Consider the following 23931-nt stretch of genomic DNA (forward strand, 5'->3'; position numbering starts at 1 on the left):
AGAGGGAGAAGCCAGCTGCTGTGGGCGGTCTGAGGCCAGCCCCTCCCCACCTGTCCCTGTTCCGGGTTTATTAAGTCCATGGGCTTGTCCCTGTGGTGTCTTGGCCTGGCGGGCAGCATCGAGAGGAAAGTGGCCGAGTTCTGAGTGTTCTTCCTCACCTTGGGCCACCGCACGGCTGCGCCACGGGCTCAGCCCCGCCCCCTGTGGCCATCTGCCTGTGACTCCCTACCCCTCTCGGGAAATGCTGTCCCATGGGTAAGTCCCCTGCTCCACTTGGGTATCACGGTCCCCTGTTCATTTGGGGGGGAGGGGCAGTGTTTCTGCTCACTCCTGACAGGTGTGTGACCACGAGTGCGACCTGCCCCTGCCCCCTGCCCTGGGTCTGCTTCCCCGAAAGATGTCAGGAACTCCAGGCTCATTTGTAGCCCTCTGCACCCCCCCCCGCCCCCCCTCTCTAGCACTTTCTCCCTGACAGACGCATATTTCTTTTCACCATTGCATTTCTCCCTTCACCCTCTGGTCCCCTGCTTCTGCCATCTGCTTAGGATCTGTCCCCCTGGGGAGCCCATGTCGTGTGAAACATTACACATCTGAAAGGCAAATCTGAGAAGGCTCCCCTGTTCCCACTCAACTTCCCAGTATCCTTCATTCAGATTTCCTTCAGTTTCCCTTCACTCTGCATCAGTTCATTCAACAGATACCTGTTGAGCATCTATTATATGCCAGGTGCTTTTTAAGGTGCTGCCAATACCGTAGCAAACAAGAGAGACACGGTCCCTGCCCTCACAGAGCTTCACTCACTCCAGTGGAAGGTGACAGACTGCCCAAGGAACCCACTAAATAGGATAATTGCAGGTTCTCAGAAGTGTTACCCAGAAAATGAAACAGCTTCACGTGCTAGTAAGTGACTGGGGTGCCAGTGGCATCATTGGCTGGAGGGGGCAGGGAAGGCTTTCCTGAGGAGGTGATACAGGAGCTGTGACCTGGAGGAAAAGGAGGAGGAGCCAGGCTCCAGTGCCCCTGGGCAGAGGGAACGGCCAGTGCAAAGGCCCTGCTGTGAGAACAAACTAAACGACAGTGCCTGCAGCAGAGTAGGCCAGTGGGGAGGGCCGGGACGGACCGGGCCTTGCTGGAGTTTGGATGCTACAGTGAGGACCTGCTTGGCGTGTTGGTGAGTTGATGGGTTGGTCACCCCCGAGTCCTGCAGGTTCTTGCTTCTCACACTGACATCTGCCCTGGGGTGTGCCCTGCCTCCCCCAGTGCACACCTTGTCTCCTTCAGCCCTGATGTCAAGGTTCTGATTGAGTTGTCTGGTCCCTGATCCCTTCCGCACTCCCACCTCGGTCGTTTTCCTACCAGGTGGTTGGCAAGGCCTCTCCTGGGACAGAATCCTTCCTTGGGTCCCCAGCCTGGCCCTGTGAGACCCTCTGCCATGGGTCCCAGCCTCTGAGAGCAACTCAGCTCAGCCACAGTGCCCTGCTCCCACCTAGCGCTGCTCCAGTGGGTCCTGTGCCTGCCCCCCGGGTGCCTTTGCAGATCCTGCCTCTGCAGGAGTGCCGGCCCCTGTGGCCTCATCATGGGCTGTGCCAGTGCCCTGCCTCCTTCTCCAGCAGTGGTTGGTGTGGTGGGAAGGGCAGTGGCCTCACGTCAGACAGCCTTGGTTTGTTGCCTTCCCTTTACTAGCTTGTGACCTTGGGCAAGTTACTTCTCTGAGGCTTAGTTTTTGTTTCTAAAATTGGGCTAATGAGACCTACTAAATAATGTTGGCATGTGGATTAATAATGTCACATAAAAGCTGTTCGTGCCAAAAACTTACTTCATATTGGTCTTTTGTATCAGTATTTGGGAAATATTGTTAAGCCCATTTATCAGGTAGGGATACTGAGGCTCAGGGAACTTCAAGAACTTTCTAGATATTATTTCACCTTCTTTGCTCTTTCAGACTGCCTGTCTTTCTGCATCCCCCTTGATCTTCATCTCTACCTTTATTTCCTTGCTTTCCAAGTGAATAATTTTCTCTTCGGAATTAATAGGCCCTTACTTTTGTAACTCTGAGCTTCCTTGAGCCTGTTTTCCTCCCTTAAAAAAAAAATTCAGAAAAATAATTCCTACATCACAGGGATGTCTGAGGCCCAAATGGGATTGTGTGTGTGTGCAAGTGCTCTGTGAACTCCAGAGCACTTATGTCAAGGGAAGGGAGGTGCTTCTTATTTATTTTCCTGCCAGAGGACAGCAGAGACAGTACATCTCATCCTGGTGTCTGTCTGTCTTCTGGCTTGACTCCCTTCAGAGAAATTCCTGCTTCTTCCATGGTCAGGAGTTTCCGGGTTCCTAGTTAGTTTCTCTCCACCAAGTGGTGTAAGCTCCAGAAGGAGAGTGGCTTGTGGCCAGGGTGCAGGGAGTGTTTAGTGCTGAGCATGGACCTGCAGCTTCGTGTGTGGTCAGGATGTGGTGTCCACATGTGGGTGTTTGCACCCAACCAGGTACGTGCGTAGATGGACATGAATGGTGAGGTGCATGTAGTGGGACTGTGTGTGCATAAGTGGATGCTTGTGTGCTTGTTTGTGTGTGTGTGGGTGTATACTCATCTGTATATGACAAGCAGGGTGTGCATGTGTAGGACCGGACCTGGGCTTGTGACCATGTATGTGCATGGGTCCGGATGAGCTTGGTTATTGGACACACACTCTGTGCGAGGCATGGTGCTAAGTTTTGACCACTTGGAGGTAATCCAGACCGGCAGTGGACCCCCTGTGGTGGAGACGCCGATGTCCTCCTCCTTACTGCCCCCTGCTGTGGGGGTGACTTCATGGTCTTTCAGGGCAGCTGTCCAAGACTGGAGGTAGTCAGTGTTAGACCATGCAATAAACAGACCAAGCAAGGCTCCCAGGGCCCCAGAAAGAGGCGGAAAAAAGAAGCCCTTTTTGGGGTGGGGGGGAAATTGATGTTCAAAAAATGATGAAGTAGCCAACATAAGAAAATAGACTTTTGTTGGGCTTGAACACTTTGTTATTTATTTTCCTTATTTTTTGAGGCACAGCATACATCATGTGCACGAATATTGAACATCACATTTATTCCATCCGTGTATACACCACCCAGATTGCGATGTAGAGCATTCCCAGTAGCCCAGAAGTGTCCCAGGAATTGCGAGCTCCCAGGCAGTTTACTTATTTTTATAAAGGTAATACATGCCCATGATATAACCTTCAAAAAGGTGGAAGGGAGAAGGAAAGGTCCCTCCCAGCCCTCTCCTCCAGCCACCTGGTCCCCCTCCCTAGGGAAGCCACCGACAGGAGTTTCTTGCGTCTGTTCCGTTGGGCTTATTTCCTCTTACTTTGGTTTGGGGATGTTTGTGATTGTATTTGGAATTACAGGGAGCATGACAAGCTTTTAGTGTTTAGGGCCTCTCCAGGTCAACCGGCCCTGAGAATAAGCCCTGGCAGGCCCTGGGCCCCCAGCCCCAGTCCCAGGAGACAGGCCTCTGGTCAGAGTCCTGAACTCCAGCGGATTCAGACCAGACCCCCTTGGCAAGAACCTACAGCTCAGGCATAGGGTGGACGCACCCATGGGGGCTGGTGGCTCCGCCCCCACCTGCTTCCCTAGGTCTGCTCCTTACCTGACTGCAGGGTTGGGGCTAGATGGACGGGCCAAAGCCTGAGGACAAGAAGCAGAGAAGGTGCAAGTTGCACAGGGCATAGGGGTCATTCTGTCTATCCCTCTGCCCCAGGGCACCTCTTCAGCTGTGTGTGTCAAGGGAGGGGAGGGCATCCCTCTGTAGGCATCTTCCCGGCCTTGGCAATTACTGAGTCTCCCCCTCCCACTGTGACCCTAATAGAAGAGTCTCCCAACCTCTGTTCTTTTTTTAGCTTTTTATTTTTATTTTATTTTAAAAAATATTTATTTATTTATTTTTTGGCTGCGTCAGGATTTAGTTGGGGTGTGCGGGCTCTTCGCTTAAGTTGCGGTGTGTGTGCGGGCTTCTCTCTAGTTGTGGCATGTGTGGCATGTGGGATCTTAGTTCCCCAACCAGGGATTGAACTGGTGTCCCCTGCATTGCAAGATGGAGTCATTTTTTTAAAAATTTATTTTAATTTCTTTTCTTTTATTTATTTGTTTTTGGCTGCATTGGGTCTTCGTTGCTGCACGCGGACTTTCTCTAGTTGCGGCGAGCGGGGGCTACTCTTTGTTGCGGTGCGCGGGCTTCTCATTGCGGTGGCTTCTCTTGTTGCAGAGCACGGGCTCTAGGCGCATGGGCTCAGTAGTTGTGGCGCGTGGGCTTAGTTGCTCCGCAGCATGCGGGATCTTCACGGACCAGGGCTCGAACCAGTGTCCCCTGCATTGGCAGGTGGATTCTTAACCACTGTGCCACCAGGGAAGTCCCAGCTCTTTATTTTTTTATTGGAGTACAGTTCCAACCTCTGTTCTTTGAAGCCCTGAGGCCTGGCATACAGTAGTTAAAATCACCGGCTTTGGAACCAGGCCGTCTGGTTTGCAGTCCGACACTGCCACTTACTGACTGTTTGACCCTGGGCGAACTCCCTACACTCCCCGAGCCCCAGGTTCCTTGTCTGGAAAATGGGGATAACGAAGGTACCTGCTTCACGGGGCTATGGTGATGACACCTGAGATAAGGCATGTAAATATCATACAGTACAGTGCCTGGCATACGGACTCCACTAATGACAGTTGCCACCGTCACCATTATTAGTGGCTTGGACCAGGGAAGGCTGCGTGGAAGTGGCTGGGGGAGCGGGAGTAGACGGCGCGTGGCTGGGCGGCTTCCCACGTACCGAGCATGGTCTGCGCCCGGAGTGCGCCAGGCGCACGTGTGTCCTTACTCGGGTGTCCCCCCACGTGTGGAGGGCCGCGCTCCCGAGGCCTTTGATGGCAGGCGTATGGGAAGTGGGCCCCCCCCCCACCTCGCCACTGCCACCCTGCGCAGCTTCTCCCCACTCTGCTCTAAAACGAGAAGTAGAGTGAGTTCCCCCAAGGGGTCGGCCGCGCCCCTTCCTGTCCCCGCCCTGCCGGCTGCCCCAGGCCAGTGGAGTGGCAGCCCCAGAACCAGGACCGCGGTGGTGAGGTGGCCTGGGCGCTGAGAGCCTCGCGAGGCTTAGCCCCGGCGTTCTCCGCCTGCCCGGACTCAGCGGCACCACCCTGTTGCCTGCACCCCCTTCCCCCCGGGCACCCCCAGGATGGTGAGGTAAGGGCCGGGGACCCTGGGTAGGCAGGAGGTGGGGTGCCCCAGGGCCCTCTCCTCACTGCCCTCCCGGCCTCCCAGGTGGTTTCACCGAGACCTCAGTGGGCTGGATGCCGAGACCCTGCTCAAGGGCCGAGGGGTCAACGGGAGCTTCCTGGCTCGGCCCAGTCGCAAGAACCAGGGCGACTTCTCCCTCTCCGTCAGGTGGGTGGCCCGAGGCTCTAGCGGGGGCCAGGACTCGGCCTCTCACTCTGGTTGCCCAGGCCCCAGCGCGTCCCGGCCCTGTGTGTGTCCACCCCGCCCCCGTGTGCGCTCCCTGCCCAGGACCCCCGCCCATCCCCCACCCCGCCCCCCCCTCCGCTCTCGCATCCACCGGCCTCACCGCCGCCCGGTGCCCTGCAGGGTGGGGGATCAGGTGACCCACATTCGGATCCAGAACTCGGGGGATTTCTACGACCTGTATGGAGGGGAGAAGTTCGCGACGCTGACGGAGCTGGTGGAGTTCTACACGCAGCAGCAGGGCGTCCTGCAGGACCGCGATGGCACCGTCATCCACCTCAAGTACCCGCTGAACTGCTCAGACCCCACCAGTGAGAGGTGAGGGGCTCCGCACCCTGGCCCAGCCCACAGAGAGGTGGGCTGGCCTCCACCCCAAGTGCCCCTCCCCGCCCCCACTCCTTCTCAGGGCTCTGTGGGCCTCTTCCCTCCATGTGATCCTGGGGCCCCTTTCCATCAACCCCTGAGGAAGAGAAGGTCACCTCGCCCTTCTCCAGGGTCCCTGTCTGCCAGCAGCCCAGGCTCTGCTAGTGCCCGAGAGGCCACTCCTCGTGGCTGTGTTTCCCAGCAGTCTGGCTCTGTTGTTAGAAAGAACTTCTTCTTACCTGGAACAGAATCTGCTCTCCTGTAACTGTTCCCTCCCCAGCAGGGGTTAATACAGGGAGAGGCTGATGTTGAGGAAGAGCATAGGGACCAGCGTTTATGAGGACACTTGGTGCCTCATCTCAGCAACCCCGTGAGGACAGGTCTGCCCCCTTGGGCTGGGTGGAGCTGGACGAGTCCCTTGACCAGAACCCAGATCATTGAAAACTGTGTGATAGGTGTGTAAGGGGCCTAGTACCTGGGCACAGGGTAACGCTCCAGGCATCTTTTTGGCTCCAAAGATGTGGTCCCCAGAACTGGGCTGGCTGCTTCCCATGCAGTCTCCCCAGTGCACAGGTGGAGGGTGGTGGGACCCTAACACTCAGCAGGACATGGTTAGGGTCCTGGTCCGTGAGTCCATGGCTCATTTTATAGCTTCATCTCCGTGACAGCTCCTATTAAGGGGAAGGGCAGCTGAACAACTCTGGGTTTATTTTTCACACTCCTGGGGTCAAGTCAACTTGCCCTTGTCCTGTATTTGTGTATCGATTGTTGAAATGATTCTGAACTTTGATTTTGTCCGCTTTCAGTCTCTCTGACATGCGTGCCTCCCAATGTGCATTCATATTTTTTCCAAGTCAGTGATTGAAACTTAGCCCTGGATGAGGCTGAGGTAAAGGCCCTGGGGCCCACCCCTGGAGGCCTCTTTCCCGTGAACGTGGAGCCACTGATCCACTTCCTGTGAAGCTACCTCTTCCAGGAGGGAAGCCACATTGATGACCTTGCTGGTGACTGCCCTTCCTTGGTGTCTGCCCCCTCTTGCCCCTTTTCCTGCACCCCACCTGCAACATTCATGGGGATTTTCCACCCAGACTCTCTTGAGCTCTTCATGTCCTGGCTTCCTCCTCGTCTGGGCCAGGATCTGCCCTGCTGGCTGCTGCAGGAAGAGGGTGGAGCTGGAAGAGGGATGGAGCTGAGCAGACCCCCTGGGAGGGGCCTGAAGCCTGGGTTCCAACTGCGGCTGGGAGAAGTCGAGGGAATCAAGACCAGGGCAGCTGACCCTAAGAGGCCCTTTTGGTTACCTGTGCCAGGAGGCCTGGGCTCACCCTTGACCCCGGGAGTGTGTGGAGGAGGCTCTTTCTCCAAACCTCAGCTTGTGTTCTCGCAGCTGCCCCACCCCCTCTGCGGGAATTTGCATTTGTCCCCTCACTGGCTAGCTCTCCCCTGTGGTCAGCCTGACATTTGCATGGAAACTTCCTCATCCTGGGGCCTGGGGGAAGCGGGTTAGCCCCCTCTCCATAGCCCTGGGGACCTGGCCTATCCCCGAGTGAGTGATGGGATGGGGTGGCCCAGGGGGTCCTGGACAGGGCAGGAGACTCTGGAAGTCTCTGAGCTGCAGTCTCCTTGGGGCAGGAGTGAGATGGGGCGGGACAGACTGGCCCCCTCCCTCCTTCTCCCCATTCCTGCGGTTGGAAAATGCCCCCCCGCCCCTGGTCCCTGGGCTGAGGAAACCTCACAACCTCACTTCTCACTCTCTCCCCAGAAGGAGTTTTGTGTTTTTTCCATCACGTGGTTTCCTGTGGGGCTGGGCATTGCGGGGCTACAGTTTCCTCCTGGGAAGGGGGTGTGCTTTGGGGAAAGGTCCTAGTTCTGCTTTCTGCCCCTCTGAGCCCCTCTGAGCCCCTCTAACAGCTCCTTCAGTGACATCATCCCAGGCACCCCAGAGCCCCCAAACCACTCTTACCCAGCGGGGTTGTCTGCCTTCCCGGTCCCCCTGGGGAACTTCTCCCCATCATGCCTCCCTTGTGACTTCCGTCTCTCCCATCCCCAGCACTCTCTGTGGTTTGGCCTCTGCATTTGTTTCCCTAGCCCAGCCCTGCCTTTCATGGAGACCCTTCCTGGGTTTCTCCCCTCCAAATATTCTGGATATGGCCTGCCTGTCTGCCTTTGTCTTAAACTTTCAGAGGTGGGCCTGCTTAGAAGTCCTGAGGCTCGCCTCTTATCAGCAAGGGCCTTGGGCCAGTGTGCAATCACCCAGCCTCAGTTTCTTCATCTGCAGAATGGGTAGTATCTACCTCTCAGCATTTTTGTGATGGTGGTGGATTTGAAAGCATACAGCAGAGTGCCTGCACGTGGCAGGTGCCCGGTTTCCCTGCCCCCTCCGTGAATGTCTACCCAGCACCTGCCCCTGGCCTCGGTCTCAACTCCCCGGATGCTGTCTTCTCTAGGTGGTACCATGGCCACATGTCTGGAGGGCAGGCAGAGACACTGCTGCAGGCCAAGGGTGAGCCCTGGACTTTTCTCGTGCGTGAAAGTCTCAGCCAGCCTGGAGATTTTGTGCTGTCCGTGCTCAGCGACCAGCCCAAGGCTGGGCCGGGCTCCCCGCTCAGAGTCACCCATATCAAGGTCATGTGTGAGGTAAGGCATCTGGCTAGTGGGGCGGCATCCTGCTGGGGGTCCCATCTGTGCTCCAGCATTGCCCGTGGAGAGGGTCAGCCTGGGCTTCGGGCTGAGGCTGGGGGTCCAGGGAGGGAGACTCGGGTCCTGAGAGGTGGCCTGACTCGGCCCCCCTCAGGGTGGACGCTACACAGTGGGCGGTTCGGAGACCTTCGACAGCCTCACGGACCTGGTGGAGCATTTCAAGAGGACGGGGATCGAGGAGGCCTCGGGCGCCTTCGTCTACCTGCGGCAGGTGAGGGTTGGGCCTGGCTGCCTCCTTCCTTCCCCTGAGCTTCTGAGCTCTAGAAGCGGCTGACTTCTCGCCCTCCCTCGCCCCAGCCATACTACGCCACGAGGGTGAACGCAGCTGACATTGAGAACCGGGTCTTGGAACTGAACAAGAAGCAGGAGTCGGAGGACACAGCCAAGGCTGGCTTCTGGGAGGAGTTTGAGGTGCGTGATGGGACCAGCAGGACAAAGGGCCTGGGGTCCCAGGCAGACCCCGTCCCCTCTCGCCCCACCCCTTACTCTGATCTGCCCCACGTCCTCGCCACCCGTGGACGGCCCTTCTCCAGGGCCTGGGGCTCCATTTCCCCCTCTTGCCCCACAGAGTCTGCAGAAGCAGGAGGTGAAGAACTTGCACCAGCGGCTGGAAGGGCAGCGGCCAGAAAACAAGAGCAAGAACCGCTACAAGAACATCCTTCCGTGTGAGTGCCGATCCCTGGGCAGCCTCCAGCCCTCCCCCAGCCATTCACCCAGGAAACTCCCCTTCTGCCAGCCGACCTCCCCCCAGCTCAGAGGGTCTCTTCCCCCAGCTCAAGGGGGGACCCCTCTCCACCCGCAGTAGAGCCTCCCCTCCGCCAGAAAGCCTCTGCTCCTCCCAGAGGGGCCTCCGGCACACCACCCCCACCCCCTTCTTCCTCTGAAACCTCCAGCCCCACCCCATACAGATCCCCCATCCCTGCCTGCCCGCAGGGCTCTGAGAGCTCGTGGCTTCTGGGCAAGAAAGGCCTGGCAACTCAGGAAGGGTCTGACCCACGCCTTTCTTGCTTCCTCTCTGCCCGCTCCCAGTCGACCACAGCCGAGTGGTCCTGCAGGGACGCGACAGTAACATCCCTGGGTCCGACTACATTAACGCCAACTACGTCAAGGTGGGTGTGCCCGCCGGTCATGGGGGAGGGGGGGCTGGGCCCTGGGGACCCCCGTTCGTTGGGGGGCTGGGTCCAAAGATGCACGGGCGAAGCCAGAGCTGTTGCCTTGGGTGGCTGAATGTGGCAGGGGTGCGAGGGGCTCACGGTCCTGCGTGTCTCTGCACCCGCGTCCAGAACCAGCTGCTAGGCCCCGATGAGAATGCTAAGACCTACATCGCCAGCCAGGGCTGCCTGGAGGCCACAGTCATCGACTTCTGGCAGATGGTGTGGCAGGAGAACACCCGTGTCATCGTCATGACCACCCGGGAGGTGGAGAAGGGCCGGGTAAGCCCCAGTAGTCGTCCACCACCATTAAGCCAAAGAGACTTGGGGCACCTCGGAGGGCAAGGGTCCTACCTTGTTGGGAAACTGAGGCACGAGGCCTGGGTACACGCTGACTCCCGGATCCCTGCTTGCCACCCTGGGCTCCCCTGACCACCAGACCCAGATTTCCAGCGGCCTCTTTCCTTAAAGTGTCCCTCTGTCCCGCTCTGGGCAGCAGCCCTTCCTGTCCTCTCGGCCTCGTAATAGTCTCTGGAGTCAGCCCCAAACCCTCACCCCACGGGCAAGCGACCTCCCTGCCTGCAGGCCGCCCCCTTCCCACGGCACCCTCTGCAGTGGAGTGGCCGTGACCCGTGCAGAGCACACACTGCACCAGGCGGCTCCCTCTGGGAACGCTGCCATGGCCCCCAGCTGCCTTCAGAACGGTCACCCTGCCGGGCCCGGCGCCCAGGCCTGATGGCTGTCCTGCAGCCCTCACTGCCTCTGACCGGCCAGGCTCCCTAAGGCCTCCACGCCTCTGCACGAGCTCATTTCTGCTAGGGACTGGCTTCCTGGCTCTGCGCTCTCTCTGCCTGACAGGCTCCTCGCTTTGTTTTTTTTAAATTTTCTTTCTTTCTTTCTTTTTGGCTGCGTTGATTCTTCGTTGCTGCGCGCGGGCTTTCTCTAGTTGCGGCGAGTGCGGGCTACTCTTCGTTGCGGTGCGCAGGCTTCTCATTGCGGTGGCTTCTCTTTGTCGCGGAGCACAGGCTCTAGGCATGCGGGCTGCAGTAGTTGTGGCATGTGGACTCAGTAGTTGTGGCTCGAGGGCTCTAGAGTGCAGGCTCAGTAGTTGTGGTGCACGGGCTTAGTTTCTCCGTGGCCACGTGGGATCTTCCTGGACCAGGGCTCGAACCCGTGTTCCCTGCATTGGCAGGCGGATTCCTAACCACTGCGCCACCAGGGAAGCCCGACTCCTCGTTTTTTGAAGACCCAGCTCAAATGCTCCCTCCTCTGTGAAGCCGTCCCTGATTTCCTCTGTTCCAAGAGGGAGGATTAGTCTCTCCCTCCCCCCCGGCTCCTCAGCGGCTCTGGTTCCCTGCTCACCTATCTCTCTGTGAGCTCCTGCAGGCACAGGGGCATAGGCTGCGTCTTAATTGTGTCTGTAACTCCAGCCTGGTTTGCACAGCTTCAGGTTCAGTGCGTGTGCCAGCCAACGTGCACTGAATGACTTGTTAAGTGGCTGGTGAGGTCTCACCACCTGTAAGAGGCCGAGCCAGGCCCTATGTCTCTGACTCTTGGCTAGTTCATCTGTTCATCCATCAGATGCTGACGGGGCCAGCACCAGGGACTCAGGCCCTGCTTGAGGTGGGCACAGGCCTCAGTCCCCACCTTCACCCTCCCTTTTCAGAACAAATGTGTCCCATACTGGCCAGAGGTGGGCACTCAGCGCGTTTATGGACTCTACGCTGTAACCAACTGCGGGGAACACGACACAGCTGAGTACAAACTCCGCACCTTACAGGTCTCCCCGCTGGACAATGTGAGTGGCCCCTGCCCCATGCCCGGGGCCCTCCTCACACCTGTTCTCTTTGGTTGGGTCGAATGAGGCCACGCGTGGGAGCAGGGGCCACTGACTATGTCCTTGACCCAGGGGGACCTGGTTCGGGAGATCTGGCACTACCAGTACCTGAGCTGGCCTGACCACGGGGTCCCCAGCGAGCCTGGGGGTGTCCTCAGCTTCCTGGACCAGATCAACCAGCGGCAGGAAAGTCTGCCTCACCCAGGGCCCATCATCGTGCACTGCAGGTGAGAAGAATAATGATGATATTAGCAATAATAATCAAAGTAGTAGCTGGCAAGTGAGTACTGCTAAGTGCCATGCGCACTTGTAAGCAATTTACATATTAACTCATTTAATGCCTCCCCTGGCCTCCACCTCTTCTGGGTTCCCTGATACTGTTTTTTGTTTTGTTTTGTTTTGGCCATGCCACGTGGCATGTGGGATCTCAATTCCCCCACCAGGGATGGAACCCGCGCCCCCTGCATTGGGAGCGAGGAGTCTTAACCTCTGGACCTCCAGGGAAGTCCCTGGGTTCCTTGATGACTCCAGACCCATGGGTGGAACTTAAGCTTGAACCAAGCCCATTGTTTGATCCTGTGCCTGGTGGGGTGGGCTTCCTCAGAGACTTCCCTGGATGTAGCATCTAGTCCAACCCTGCCACATACAGATGAGGAAGCAGGCCCAGCCTCCTGCCAGGTCACCACTGGTCAGTGGGGGAGCCTGGAGCAGGGCTCACGGTAGACCCAGGTCCTGGTCACTCCTGTTTTCTCAGACGCGCCTACTCAGCCGGTGTTTCTGGTGTTTCTCCTTGGGGTTGGTGTAGCTCCCCATCCCTTCTCTTTTCCATCTGCAGCCCTGGGTGGCGGGCTGAGGCTTCTTCATTGCTGCAACCTACCTCTCCCTTCCCGCCAGTGCCCCCAACTCAGCCCTTGGGCTCATGCACCATTAGCTCCACTGGAGACCCTCATGTTCATGGTCAGGAGGCCCCGTTCCTGCTCAGGTGGGAAGCTGAGGGGTCAGCAAGGAGGAGCAGGTGCCCCATCAGGCCTGAGGGGCAGCGTCCCGCAGACGGGCCTGGCCTGGGGGGATGGGAGGCAGCAGGCACAGGGTCCTGGACAGACGCCGCTGCTCAAAATGCCAGCTCCTCCACTCACTGGCTGTGCGATCTTGGGCAAAGGACTTCCCTTCTCTGACCCCCGGATTCCTTGTCCGTAAGATCAGGGTCTCATAGGGTTGTTGTGAGTGTGAGACCCTCTCACTGTGTCTGGAATACAGTAAATGCCCGAGAATGGAGCTGTTAATGCTTTAATAGCTCACGTCAGGCAGGGAACGGGGAAATGGGAATCTGCTCTGTCCTCTTCCCTTCCAGCTCCCTCCACGTGACCCCGGGGCCGCGAGGGCTGGGGCTTCCTCCTTCTGCCCCACCAGCAACTGCGCGTCCTGGGGCAGGGCCGGGGGGCTGAGTCTGGAGGTGCCCCCCACGTGCTGCCTCAGGGACTCTGCCTCCAGGCCGTGCCTCCCCCCCCCCTTCTTGAAATCCCCATGGCCTTAATTTAGACGTTACAGGAAGGAAGTGGGTGAGGGGGTGTTATTTTTGACAATCTGGGTTTGAAATTAGACAGTGCACCTCAGGGCATTGGCCTGACTGGCCTAGCCGAGGGGGTGGGACTGGGCTCTATGTGCGGTCCTGAGGCTCCTGGGGTCTGTTTGGCCAGGGCTGGCGGCAGAGGGCGGGGGGAAGGCAGACTTCCTGCTGCGATGCTCCCCCAAGGTTCCTGAGCCCAGTGGCTCCCGAGGCCTGCTGTCTTGGACGCTGCCCTTGCCCTGCCATCAGGATCTGAAGAAAAAGGGAGATGGAGCCTTGCCGGAAGGTGCTCCCGCTGCGAGGAGGGCAGCCTCGCTGGGGCCAAGGCTGTGGGAGGGGGCCGGGGAGGCCCAGAGCGCCAGGGGAGCAGGCAGGATGTGGTCGGGGAACGGGGTCCCAGACCTCCTGGGGTGGGGGGCAGAGTGAGGGGTGGAAGCAGGCGGTGGAGTGTGGTGCTGGGAAGAAGGAAAGTGATGCGTGTCTGGGGAGCAGCGTCTTAGCACTTGAGAGCCAGGTTCTGCCCCCAAATCCCTTGGCTGGAGTGATGAGCACCGGTGCAGAGCTGGGCAGACTTCTACCCTGCCTACCCTCCCAGTGACCCTGCCTGGTTCCTGCACCTCACATCTCGCCGGTTCCCTAAGCCCCGCCCCTGCCGGTGCTGCGCTGACACCCCGCCCCCCCTGCCCTGCCGCAGCTTCCCGGCTAGTGCAGGCTGGGTCTCTGATGGTGCCCCTTCTCTCCCCAGCGCCGGCATCGGCCGCACCGGCACCATCATTGTCATCGACATGCTTATGGAGAGCATCTCCACCAAGGGTGAGGGTGACCTGTGGGAGATGCGGGGGCAGGTGGGGGAGCAGCCCCCCGTGTCCACCACCTCTGCCCAGGGCCTGACGTCCAGCTGCCCTCCCTGCCAGGCCTGGACTGTGACATCGACATCCAGAAGACGATCCAGATGGTACGGGCCCAGCGCTCGGGCATGGTGCAGACGGAGGCGCAGTACAAGTTCATCTACGTGGCCATCGCCCAGTTCATCGAAACCACCAAGAAGAAGCTGGAGGTCATGCAGGTGCGGGCAGAGCATGGCCTGGTGGGGCCGAGGGAGGGGGGCAGTGGGCATTGTCCGGTGCTGCTGGGACCACCGGCCTCCCACCACACTTCTTCCCACAGTCCCAGAAGGGCCGGGAGTCGGAGTACGGGAACATCACCTACCCCCCAGCCATGAAGAATGCCCATGCCAAGGCCGTCCGCACCTCCTCCAAGTGAGTGGCCCCACCTCCCGCCTCCCAGCATCTGCCCCTTTCTCTTCCCCAGCCCGACCCGACCCGTCCTTTCCAGGGAGGTTCGGGTTCAAGTTCAAGCTTGGTTCTTACAACCTGTGTTCACAAGCGTCTCCTGAGTGCCCTCCACGTGGGGCCTGTGCTAGGCACTGATGTGTGAGGTGGAGCCTCCGCCCCCAGAGGAGCTTCTAGTCTAGTGTAAGGACACTGTCAGGACTGGTCTCCTCGCTCTCCTGGCCTCAGTTTGCTCACCTGTGAGATGGGGTGGCCCCGAGGGGCTGCTGGTGCTGGAGACCCCTGCCCTGTCTGCTGACGCCTGCCCCGCCCGCAGACACAAGGAGGACGTGTATGAGAACGTGCACAGTAGAAACAAGAAAGAGGAGAAGGTGAAGAAGCAGCGGTCAGCGGACAAGGAGAAGAGCAAGGGTTCCCTGAAGAGGAAGTGAGCTGGGCCTGTCCTGCGGCGGCCACGGTACGAGCCCCTCCCGGGCCTGCCCTCAGGGGCCCCCCAGGCCCCGTGCTCTCCCCGGGATGGGATGGATGGGGCAGCTGCGGCCTCACCCTGTCTTCCCAGCCCAACCAGACCTGTGTCTTGTCCCCCCCTCCAGGTCCAACCCCCTCTTACCCCTTCCTTCCCTGTCTCTGCAGCCTCAGCTCCGTCCCTGCAGAGGCCTCCAGTGGAAGACCCAGAGCCTGAACCTCGGAGCCTGGCCCCCCATTCCATTGTAATTTAAATGGCCGTGTTCCCACCTCCCTCTCCCAGCCCCTGTATATAGCCCAGCAAGGCCCCTGGCAGGGCCAGGCCTTTCTCTTGTAAATAAAGCCTCTAGGTCACTGTGTGTGGGTCTCTAACTCTGTGTGCCTGGGCGGGAGGGGGAGGTGGGCAGGGAGTGCTACATGTGGACACAGAAAGCTGGGCCTTCACAGTCTGACACACGAGTGTGAGTGTGGGCCGGGTTCCTCCGCCATCTCGTCCCTTTAAAGTGGAGGATGGTCCCGCCAGGGTGGTTGTGAAGATGACTGAGATCAGGGATGGTGACATTCGTTCCACTCTCGCCATGTGTCAGGCGCTGTTGAAAAGACTAAAAGTGGTCATTGAACCGAGGTACCTGTATCATTCCTATTTTACAGTGGGAGAAACTGAGACACAGAGAGATTAAATAACTTGCTCAAGGCCACAGAACTATTGAGCAGCGAAGCTAAGATTTTATTTTAACTCAGGCCTTCTGGCCCCAGAGCCTGCATTCCTGGAGACGCAGCCAGGGTCACCCCGAGGGGGACACAACCACATTCTCCAGCCTGACTTCTACATCCAGGAGCTAAGAAGATCGATAACAACGGCCAGTTAACACAGGCCCAGGGCCAACCTCCCTCCCCCGGGCACCTGGTGTGCAAAGGGGCGCCACGCTCCTCCCTTTCTGGGGCTACTAAGAGCCCTTAGGCTGTTGGTCAGAGTTTCAGTTTTATTTTTGTTCGCTCTTCCTTCCCCTGGGTCCAGAGTGGACAACAGCGATGACTCCTTCTTTGCGTTAAGGCTTCATGTTGCTTGATAACGCTAGTCTCCTGGGGAGTTGAGCCCGAGAGAGTCTGACTTGGGAAGGCCCGGCTTCCTGCTGCTGGGCCGGCTGAGGCTGGGTGGTCATTCACTCAGCGTACACTTTGTTTATTGAGCGTCCCTGTGTCCCAGGCACTGGAGCAGTGCTGGGGCATGATGGTGAACCCGACAATTCCTGTCCTGGTGGGCAGGCAGACCCAGAAACAGTCCACAGACATAGAATAAGTACAGACAAGAATTAAGAAGGACGCCAACAAAGGTGGGGGGGCGGGTAGGGAGCGAGAGGGCAGAGCTGGGATTGGGCGGCACAGCTCAGCTCCCAGGAGCTGTCGCCCTCCAGGGGGTGCGTGGGTGGAGAATCACCTGTGGGCCTCAGGGCCCCTCTCCCAGCAACGCCCTTGCTATCCCAGCTTCAGCCACACAAAAGAAAGGCGGGTCCCATCCCCTCTCACCGCCCTCGGGCTGACTGCCCGCGGCTGGGACTTGGACTCTCCAGGGCTGTGAGGTGGGTCCAGGGGCAGCTCTGCCCGGCGGGGTGCCCGGTCCCTCTGGAGAGCAGAGCCAGGGCTGCAGGAGAGCAGCTCAGAACTTGAATCGGCCGGGTCAGTGCCGACGCTCCTGGCCAGCTTGGGACTCTTGGCAGGGACGGGCACCCCAATACGAAGGGTGAGGACAGGGAGGCGCCCCTGGGGGACCCGCCTGCCCTCCACAGGCCGGGATGTCCAGCACAGGTGGGCACCGGGCAGGGGCACAACCCAATCTCTGCTGAGCTGAGCCCTCTCTGCCCTCAGGTTCTCTGGCAGGGGCCTGGGGGAAGGGGCTAGCTGGGGGTGGGAGTGGCCGTGGGGCGAGGCCAAGGAGGAAGGCGAAGGGGGCGAAGACAACCCGTCCCTCTGTCCCTCCGACAACAGGCTGCCTGGTCTGGGCCCCGGGGCAGAGGAGGCAGGTACGTACGAGAGGAGAGACCACGGCCGAGGGTCGGGGCCTGCTGGGGTGACCAGGCCTCAGAGGAGGCGCCTGCGGCTGGCGCTGGGAGGGAAGGGGTTAAGGCAGCGGGGGGTGCAGCCTATGGCTGGAGGACACACCTGTGCGCAGGGGCGGCGGGCGGGGCCCAGGTAGGAGCCTGCGCTGCCCGGCAGGAGAGAAGGAAGGAGGAAGAGTGGAGGCCAGGGCGGCTTCTAGGCCTTGAATCCCGAGCCTCAATTCCTCCTCCTCTCCGTGGCCCTCGCTCCCTGGGGGGCAGGCGGCCTGGTGACAGGTAAAGGTCGGCGGGAGAGGGGTCCTGGGGCGGAGCGAGGGACTGCCGGGGTCGGGAGGTGCTGAGGGCGGTGAGCTGGTGCCTGGGGGGCAGGGACAGGCTGCGGGGGGCGGGGAGGGGGCTCAGGGCAGGGAAGAGATGGGCGGGGGGCTTCCGAAGCCTTGACCCGGCCTCAGTGGATCGGCAACCCGGGGTGGGCCTGGTGGCGGCTGCCGGGCTCACCCGGAAGTGTCCCCGGGGACACGGGCGGTGGGGGAGGGGAGCCAGGGCTCCGCAGCTCCACCGGGCGCCTGGGCGAGGACTGCCGGCCCGGCCGGGCGGTGGGGTGGGGGCCCCCGTCTTACCCAGCAGTGTTTGGGTGCTGGTTGAGAGTCTCTAATACTGCCGGGTAATGATGGAGGCCCCTGCCCCTGTGCCAGCGACGTCCACCGCCCCAGGCCCCCAGCGCCCAGCTGGCTGCGACGCCCACTCCCGAACCTCCCCACAGCCCTGGAGGCCCCTTCTTCTTGAGCAGAGGGTGCTGAGAAAGAGGTGGCTCTCGGTTGGCTGTTGGCTGGTTGCCCACGGAAGGGACACAATGGCCCCAGCCCCTCCCCCAACCCAGTGTGATTTGTCATCTGGAGGATCCAGAACCCACAGCTTGACCCTGAGCTTGGGATTGGCTCGCAGACTTTCAATGGACCTCAGCTGGCCTGCGGCCAGGGTCCTTGGAGCGACTGTCCAGCTTCAGCCCGGACGCCTGTGGCCGGCTCTGGGTCCATCTTCCAGCACAGTGTTGGGTGGTCTAATGGTGAAGCTCCTAACACTGTCTGGTAAAGATGGCCTCCGGCCGGTGCCCTCGCCAATGACCTTCAGGGAGCCCTGAAGACCACGGAGGCCTCCAGACCAGCAACCTCTGACCTTTACCCCTGGGGATGGGGGGGGGGTAAGTCACTAGGAAAGGGAAACAATGGGAGACAAAATGGCTGCCTCGGAGACACAGCGGGACTTGGAAACACGCTGGTTCTCTGGGCACCTCCATCCTCTTCCTGCCTCGGGAATGCGAAGGAAATAAAACGTGGATGGGACTTGGGCGGCCTCGTTCTGCTCATTCACCTCTCACCTGGGGCTTCCAGTTCCTCAGGGCTGGGGCGGCCACAGCTGCTTTGTCTCCCCGTCCCTTTCATGACAGTCAACCTGCAGAGCAGGGGACAGTTAATCTACTTTCTTCAAAAACCGAAGCAGCTGAAGGTGAATCCAGGCCCTGTGCCCTCTAACCCCGCCACTAAGAATTCCAGGATTCCCGCCTACACTTTCGCCCCGGCACGGCTGGGGTGGCACGTGGGCACAGCCAGCGGCCTCGTTTCGTGGCCGCCCAACCCTCAGCGAGGGCGGCGCCGGGGAGGGAGGAGGCGCCTGTCCTGTTGGGGGCCCAGGGCTGTGGGAGTGAAGAGCCCACCTCCAGAGGTCGAGCCCTGATTGAGAGACGGAAGTGTGGGTAGCCTGCAGGAGGCAACACGGCCCGCCAGCCGTCTGAACACGTAAACCCCCTGAAGAGCACAAGTGGTCTCCCCACAGCTGCATGGAGCCCTGTTACCAAGGAAGCAGCTCCTGTTGGGGTCATCAGATTTTTGGTCTAGCTCAGCAAAGCCACAGCTGCTCCAGCCTTTAAAAAAGGAGATGTTGGTAAACAAAGGGGTGATGCGGTTTAGGAGGGTGGGGTGGGGAGTGCAGCTGGCCTCGGACTCCAGGACTCGCAGTTCCCACCCTGGGTCCTGTTCTGGATCCGGCTCTGCCGGCTTCCAGGGTGAGAGCAGCAGGCCCCGGCTCTGCCTACCTGCCCTGGCCGGTGTCCTCGCGCCCCCTGCTGGAAGAGACGAGGAAGGACCCAGGGGTGCGCGGTGTGAGCGTGCGCATGCGTGCCTCCCCAGCCCAGTTCAGACACCAGAGGCTTTGACTTCAGCTTAAGTAATAAACATTTATTGAGAATCTCTGGGGTGGTGGTTGTTGCTTCTGACCACGAGGGAGGAATCAACCCTGCAGGAAATCACACACTGTCCCAACACCCCTGGCCGACACCGGGAGGAATGTCACTCCCCTGAAAATGGTCAGTCTTCATCCGAGAAGGGCTGGGAGGACAGATGCAGAGGGACCATCGCAGGACAGTGGGGGCTGGGTAGGGCCCCAAGTTGGCTCCTCAAAAACCGGGGAAGAAAAAGATCCACTTCCTCCCTTGGGGGTGGAGTTCTTGTTCAGCGGTTCATTTCTTACCCTTGATGAGGCTGTCACTGTGGAAGTGAGACAGACGGTGACATTATTAGGGGACGTACCTGTGAGAGGCAGAGCACCTCGGGCCACTCCCTCCTCAACTACCCTCCTCCCTGAATGTGTGGGTGGGGAGGTGAGAAAGGTGAAGTGGTGGGGAAAAGGCAGGACCCCATAGAAACAAGGATGCACCATCAACTTACCTTCCCCTGTGGACGCCAGGTCACCAGATGAACAGGGAACACAGAAAGACAAGAGAAAGGTACATGTGATTCGACAGTTTCATGCCCCACTCAACTCTAAACCCTCCTTCGCTCCCAAGAGAAAAAGACAAGCATGTTGGAAGCCGGGAATCTCAGGCTCTGGAAAGAAGACTTGCTCCCTGGCCACTGCCATTTCTCACCCCTGCTTTCCTAGCATCCTTCCGTGCCCCAGAGCAGCTCCCAAGGAAGAACAGCCAATATCATCTTTTACCACTTCTCACTTAAAACTTTACAATTAAAGTGCTTTTTACATGAATAATCCCATTGGATCGCATAAAATCAATCCCGTGAGATTCAAGTTAGGAATTGTCAACCACCCACTTTTCTAACTGGTTCAGAGACATGGTGTTTTCAAGGGTCACACGAGTAAGCTGGTAACAGGCGCCAGAGCCCAAGCGGCCAGACTCCGGCCCTTGTTCTGTGTCAACACCCCACCTGAAGGCCATGTCTCTCACCGGGTGAAACTTTCATCCTGTAGGTTCAGCACAAGGTTGTCAGCAGTGAGATAGATACGATTCTGTGATGTGGCGATCTACAGGGCAGAAAGTAAGATGACTGTTTGTACCAAGCAAAAAAGACCTTGATTCCTACCCTTGCAATTCAGTAACCACTGGTGGAACTTGTGTGGGTTACGAACAGGGATGTGGCGATGTGAGAGCTACGGTTTCTGCGCTCACACAAGGATCCAGAGCAGCGAGCAACTGTGATGTGTTAGGTCCACAAGAGGCATGAACAAAAGGTCAGGGGCACCCAGGGAACATCATTTTTGATGGGAGAAGGAGTGTCAGAGAAGCCAGTTTGAATAGAAATCCAAACAAGCAAGATCCTAATTCCCTCATTTCAATGTGTAGAAACACTTTCCCCCCCTCAAGGCGGCCTTGAGCTCACACTCACCGTCTTGGAGATGTTCTGGGCTGCCCGAATCTTGCGCAGCTTGATGTAGCCTGGGTTCTTGCCCAGAGCTTCTCCCAGGTGAGCAGGGTGGGGTTAAGGGTTCACACAAGGCCAGATCTCAGCTGGGGCCGCACCCTTATGACTCCGCTCACTCAGCCATCCTCTGGGCTGTCAGATCCGAGGTTGCGCTCAGGTGGCTCGTGCCCAGCCCTACTTTGCCCCCACCTGTAGGCCTCCCCGCAGGCAGCTGCCGGGAACAGGAGGCAGCAGCACAGATGGAGGCAAGGCCAGCAGTGCTATTGATCTGCCTTACAGTGAGGAGCCAGGCCTCAGGTGCCCCACTAAGACTTCAGATCCCACCCGGCACCCCAACCCCCAGGGGTCAAAGAGCACGGTTCGCATTCGCCTTAGTCTCATCAGCCAGCCCACAGGGCCGGATGGGAAGCAGAGTGTTCCAGGGGCTGGGCTGAGAGCTCTGCAGCAGAAGGATATCATCTTGGCGGCCTCAGCCTCACCCTCGGCCTGCACGATCTTCTGCCGCTGTTCCTGCTTCGCTTTTTCCACCAAGAACTGGGCCCGCTGGGCCTCCTGCTGGGCTGTGGTGGGAGAGAATCGGGGTCGCAGATGTAAGGTGTCAGGAACCCCATCCCTCCTCCTGCTTCCTCAGAAACCCTTGCCTGACTCCTCTTGCGACTCACCCACTTGTTTAGCTTCTACAGCAGCCGTGTATTCTCGGCTAAAGCTCAGCTCAGTGATGGCTACATCGTCCAGTATGAGGCTGAAGTCCTTGGCCCTCTCTGTCAGCTCCCGTCGGATCAACAAGGACACCTGCGGGCCGGGGGGAGGAGGGGAGGGCAGAGGGGCATTGAGGGGACTGGAGAACTGAAAGGAAGGCGTGCTGCTGTGATCATCAGAATCCTTAGATCGCCAGAAAACCGCAGAAAGTGCGCTAACTCTTTCTTAGTTCCTTACTAGGCCAGCTGAGCTGGGAAGGACTTGGGTCACGCTGAGTCCTCCACGCTGTACCAACCCCACACGCACGCCTCGACCACTTTTCTCCCACGCCGCCCGACACTAACTGTTATCGAGCTCCCATCTTGGCTCTCCTTGTTTCCCACGGTGGCCATCTACACAGCTTTTTGGTGGCAACGGACCTCGGGTCACTACCCTTTCCTAACACCCAGTGCGCTGGGCCTAGGAGGGACATGCTGACGCTATGCAGATGGTGATGGGAGCCGGAGTCAGACCTGGGCCCGCTGGGTGATGAGCTGCGAGGCGTTGAACTTGGCCACCACGCTCTTGAGCACCTCGTTGACGATGGACGGCAACACTCGCTCCTCGTAGTCCAGCCCCAGGCGCTGGTACATGCTGGGAAGCTCCAGGGCGTTGGGTCTGGACAGCACCCGCAGGGAGATGTTCACCATCTGCAGGTCTAAGAGTGAGGTCAGCAGTGGCTGGGCAAGGCCACGGGGGCCTCACCTGGCTTCTTAGCAAAGCCTCCCTCCCCAAGCATTTTCTCCTCTGGCTTCTCTCTATACCCAGGGCAATGCCCTGTGGTCCGGAACTGCCCCGCGGGGAGGAGTGACTCAGCACAGACCAAATGCGTCCTTGTCCACTGTCAAGTCTTCTCTACCCACAACCCTCCTCCAGTAAAGCTGACCTTTCTTTTTGCTCCTCTACTTTAGGCTCTGTTACACTGTATCATAATCCTGAACTAGACTGTAAGGACTTGAGAACAAAGATGGTGTTTTGTGAATCCTTGATTTCTTAGGGCCTAAGGTTTCGGGAATGTTAAGCAACCTGCACTAAAAATCGTGCAAAACAGTACGTTACAGGTGAGCTACCTGCCTCATTGGGTACCTGTGTGTGTGTGTGTGTGTATGTGTGTAAGGGTTGGTCTGGGGAATCTCAAAGGCACAGCTTCTGTGAATAGTCTAGGAGGGAACAGGTGCACCAGTGAAGAGTGCGGCCAAGTTTCCCCAGGACAGAGCGTACCAGTAGATTAATGAGTCAAAGAATTAAAAGAAAGAAAGGTTTTAAAACAAGGTTTTGATCTAGGCAGTGACTAAGACAAAGGACAAACAATGCTCTCACCGAGTTTACATTGCGGGGGGAGGAACAGTTGAAAAATGTGCAAACGCACAGCGTGTCCAGAAAGTACTGCTTGAACTCCAGAAGCAGCTACCTTTATTTTAGCTTGTTTGCAGAGGTGGAAACCAAGGCCCAAGAGATCTGACACTCCCATCTTGCCTAGTCTCTGGCCAGGCTCCCTTGTTTACCGCCAGTGACGCCCCAGTGCCCAGACCTACCTTTGGAGCCTGTGGGGGAGGAAATTTTTCGGGGTCTGGCACGAATGTCATAGATGATGGGGTACTGGAACCAGGGGATCCTGGAGGGGAGGGAACAGCGACAGGGATTAGGAGACTACAGTTTCCCTAGTTTTGTCCGGTTTTCCTTCACCACATGTTTCGTGGCCTGCTCCTCCTCTTAATGACCACGGTCAAAAAGAATTTCTCTTCTCCCTCCGGAGAACAACAGCACGTGCTCCTGAAGATTTGGCCGGCACGCACTGTCCTGGGAGATGGGGTGGGGAGGGTAAAGAGCGGCGCGGAATCCCGCTGAACGTCCTCCCATAGCCATAGGTGGGTCGGCGTTCAAGGGTGAAGGATCAGGGTCAGACCGCTCTGCCAGCCATTACCTGAAGTGAAGGCCCTCGGCCAGAATGGTGTCCTGCTGCACGCCTCCGATCCGATTAAAGAAAATGGCTCTCTGCCCTCCTTCCACTGCAGGGAGAGGGGCAGGGGTCAGCCCAGGCCGGGCTCAGAGTCCGTGCCAGCCTCTGGTGGGGCGGGGTGAGGGGCTGGGTGAACGCGGGGACCTGGCGGGGCTGGGCAGGGGTCCGGGAAGGGTCGGGCGGAGTCCGGAGGGCAGGCGGAGGTTGCTCACCGGTGAACACCGACTCGCGGACGCCGTAGGCCACGGCGCCGGCCCCCAGCAGCAGCTTCAGCGCCGTGCCCATGCCCCGGGGCCCGGAGGGCAGCCGTCCCGCTAAGTCCTTCAAGTTCTGGGCCATGTTCGGTCCTGAGGCCGGCGGCACCAGTGGTCCGAAGGGCGTGCCGGCCCGCCTCTACCGCTCTCCAGTTTACGGATCGCACCCTCCGCACGAGGGCCCGGGCCCCAGGTGCTCGCGGGAGAAAGGGCACCGGAAGTGCGCTCCCTTCTAAACTCTCCCCCCAGCCTGCGGCGGACCCGAGCTTGCGGCACAGGAAGCACGCCTCTGGAAGTTCCCTCCCCTTTCTGGAACCCTGCCCTCCCAGAGCGGCTTCGGGAGCACCTGCAGCCAGCC

At 58.9% G+C, this 23931-nt stretch overlaps 2 protein-coding genes and 1 non-coding gene across 5 annotated transcripts; 1 reads left to right on the forward strand and 2 right to left on the reverse strand.

Annotated features, from left to right (window-relative positions):
- Window positions 1-35: 35 nt before the first annotated feature.
- PTPN6 (protein tyrosine phosphatase non-receptor type 6) lies at window positions 36-15208 on the forward strand. 3 transcript variants are annotated; one of them, XM_036865305.1, is made up of 16 exons: window positions 36-255; window positions 5282-5404; window positions 5603-5797; window positions 8287-8476; window positions 8634-8750; window positions 8837-8950; window positions 9108-9204; window positions 9569-9648; window positions 9823-9972; window positions 11357-11488; window positions 11600-11754; window positions 13840-13907; window positions 14009-14160; window positions 14262-14353; window positions 14703-14843; window positions 14980-15208. In XM_036865305.1, exons 1-15 carry the CDS (start codon window positions 242-244, stop codon window positions 14815-14817), a joined length of 1794 nt encoding a protein of 597 aa, XP_036721200.1. In that variant the 5' UTR covers window positions 36-241; the 3' UTR covers window positions 14818-14843; window positions 14980-15208. The 3 variants fall into 3 exon arrangements, with proteins under 3 accessions (XP_036721200.1, XP_036721199.1, XP_036721201.1); XM_036865304.1 differs by having other exon boundaries at window positions 38-255; window positions 15020-15208; XM_036865306.1 differs by lacking the exon at window positions 36-255 and adding an exon at window positions 4373-5203 and having other exon boundaries at window positions 15020-15208.
- Window positions 15209-19121: 3913 nt separating this feature from the next.
- Window positions 19122-23855, reverse strand: PHB2 (prohibitin 2). Its single transcript, XM_036865016.1, has 10 exons — window positions 23532-23855; window positions 23284-23368; window positions 22895-22974; window positions 21833-22017; window positions 21284-21413; window positions 21078-21181; window positions 20586-20663; window positions 20147-20223; window positions 19632-19637; window positions 19122-19451 (listed from the first exon to the last, which is right to left on the reverse strand). Exons 1-10 carry the CDS (start codon window positions 23656-23658, stop codon window positions 19424-19426), a joined length of 900 nt encoding a protein of 299 aa, XP_036720911.1. The 5' UTR covers window positions 23659-23855; the 3' UTR covers window positions 19122-19423.
- LOC118902941 lies at window positions 20755-21009 on the reverse strand. The gene has a single exon (XR_005021651.1). It is a non-coding gene; the product is annotated as a small nucleolar RNA U89 (small nucleolar RNA).
- Window positions 23856-23931: the final 76 nt, after the last annotated feature.

The sequence above is a fragment of the Balaenoptera musculus genome, chromosome 10 (assembly GCF_009873245.2).
Source record: "Balaenoptera musculus isolate JJ_BM4_2016_0621 chromosome 10, mBalMus1.pri.v3, whole genome shotgun sequence".
NCBI classification, from domain to species: Eukaryota; Metazoa; Chordata; class Mammalia; order Artiodactyla; family Balaenopteridae; genus Balaenoptera; species Balaenoptera musculus.

Excerpts from the sequence above, each read along its gene's own strand:
- PTPN6 (XM_036865305.1), top strand. Across the intron at positions 9,649-9,822 it reads TTAACGCCAACTACGTCAAG|AACCAGCTGCTAGGCCCCGA; the intron begins GTGGGTGTGCCC and ends ACCCGCGTCCAG. Across the intron at positions 14,161-14,261 it reads AGAAGCTGGAGGTCATGCAG|TCCCAGAAGGGCCGGGAGTC; the intron begins GTGCGGGCAGAG and ends TTCTTCCCACAG.
- PHB2 (XM_036865016.1), bottom strand. The coding sequence starts at position 23,658 with ATGGCCCAGAACTTGAAGGACTTAGCGGGACGGCTGCCCTCCGGGCCC. Across the intron at positions 21,414-21,832 it reads TCATCACCCAGCGGGCCCAG|GTGTCCTTGTTGATCCGACG; the intron begins GTCTGACTCCGG and ends CCCGGCCCGCAG. Across the intron at positions 20,664-21,077 it reads AGGCTGAGGCCGCCAAGATG|CTGGGAGAAGCTCTGGGCAA; the intron begins ATATCCTTCTGC and ends CACCCTGCTCAC.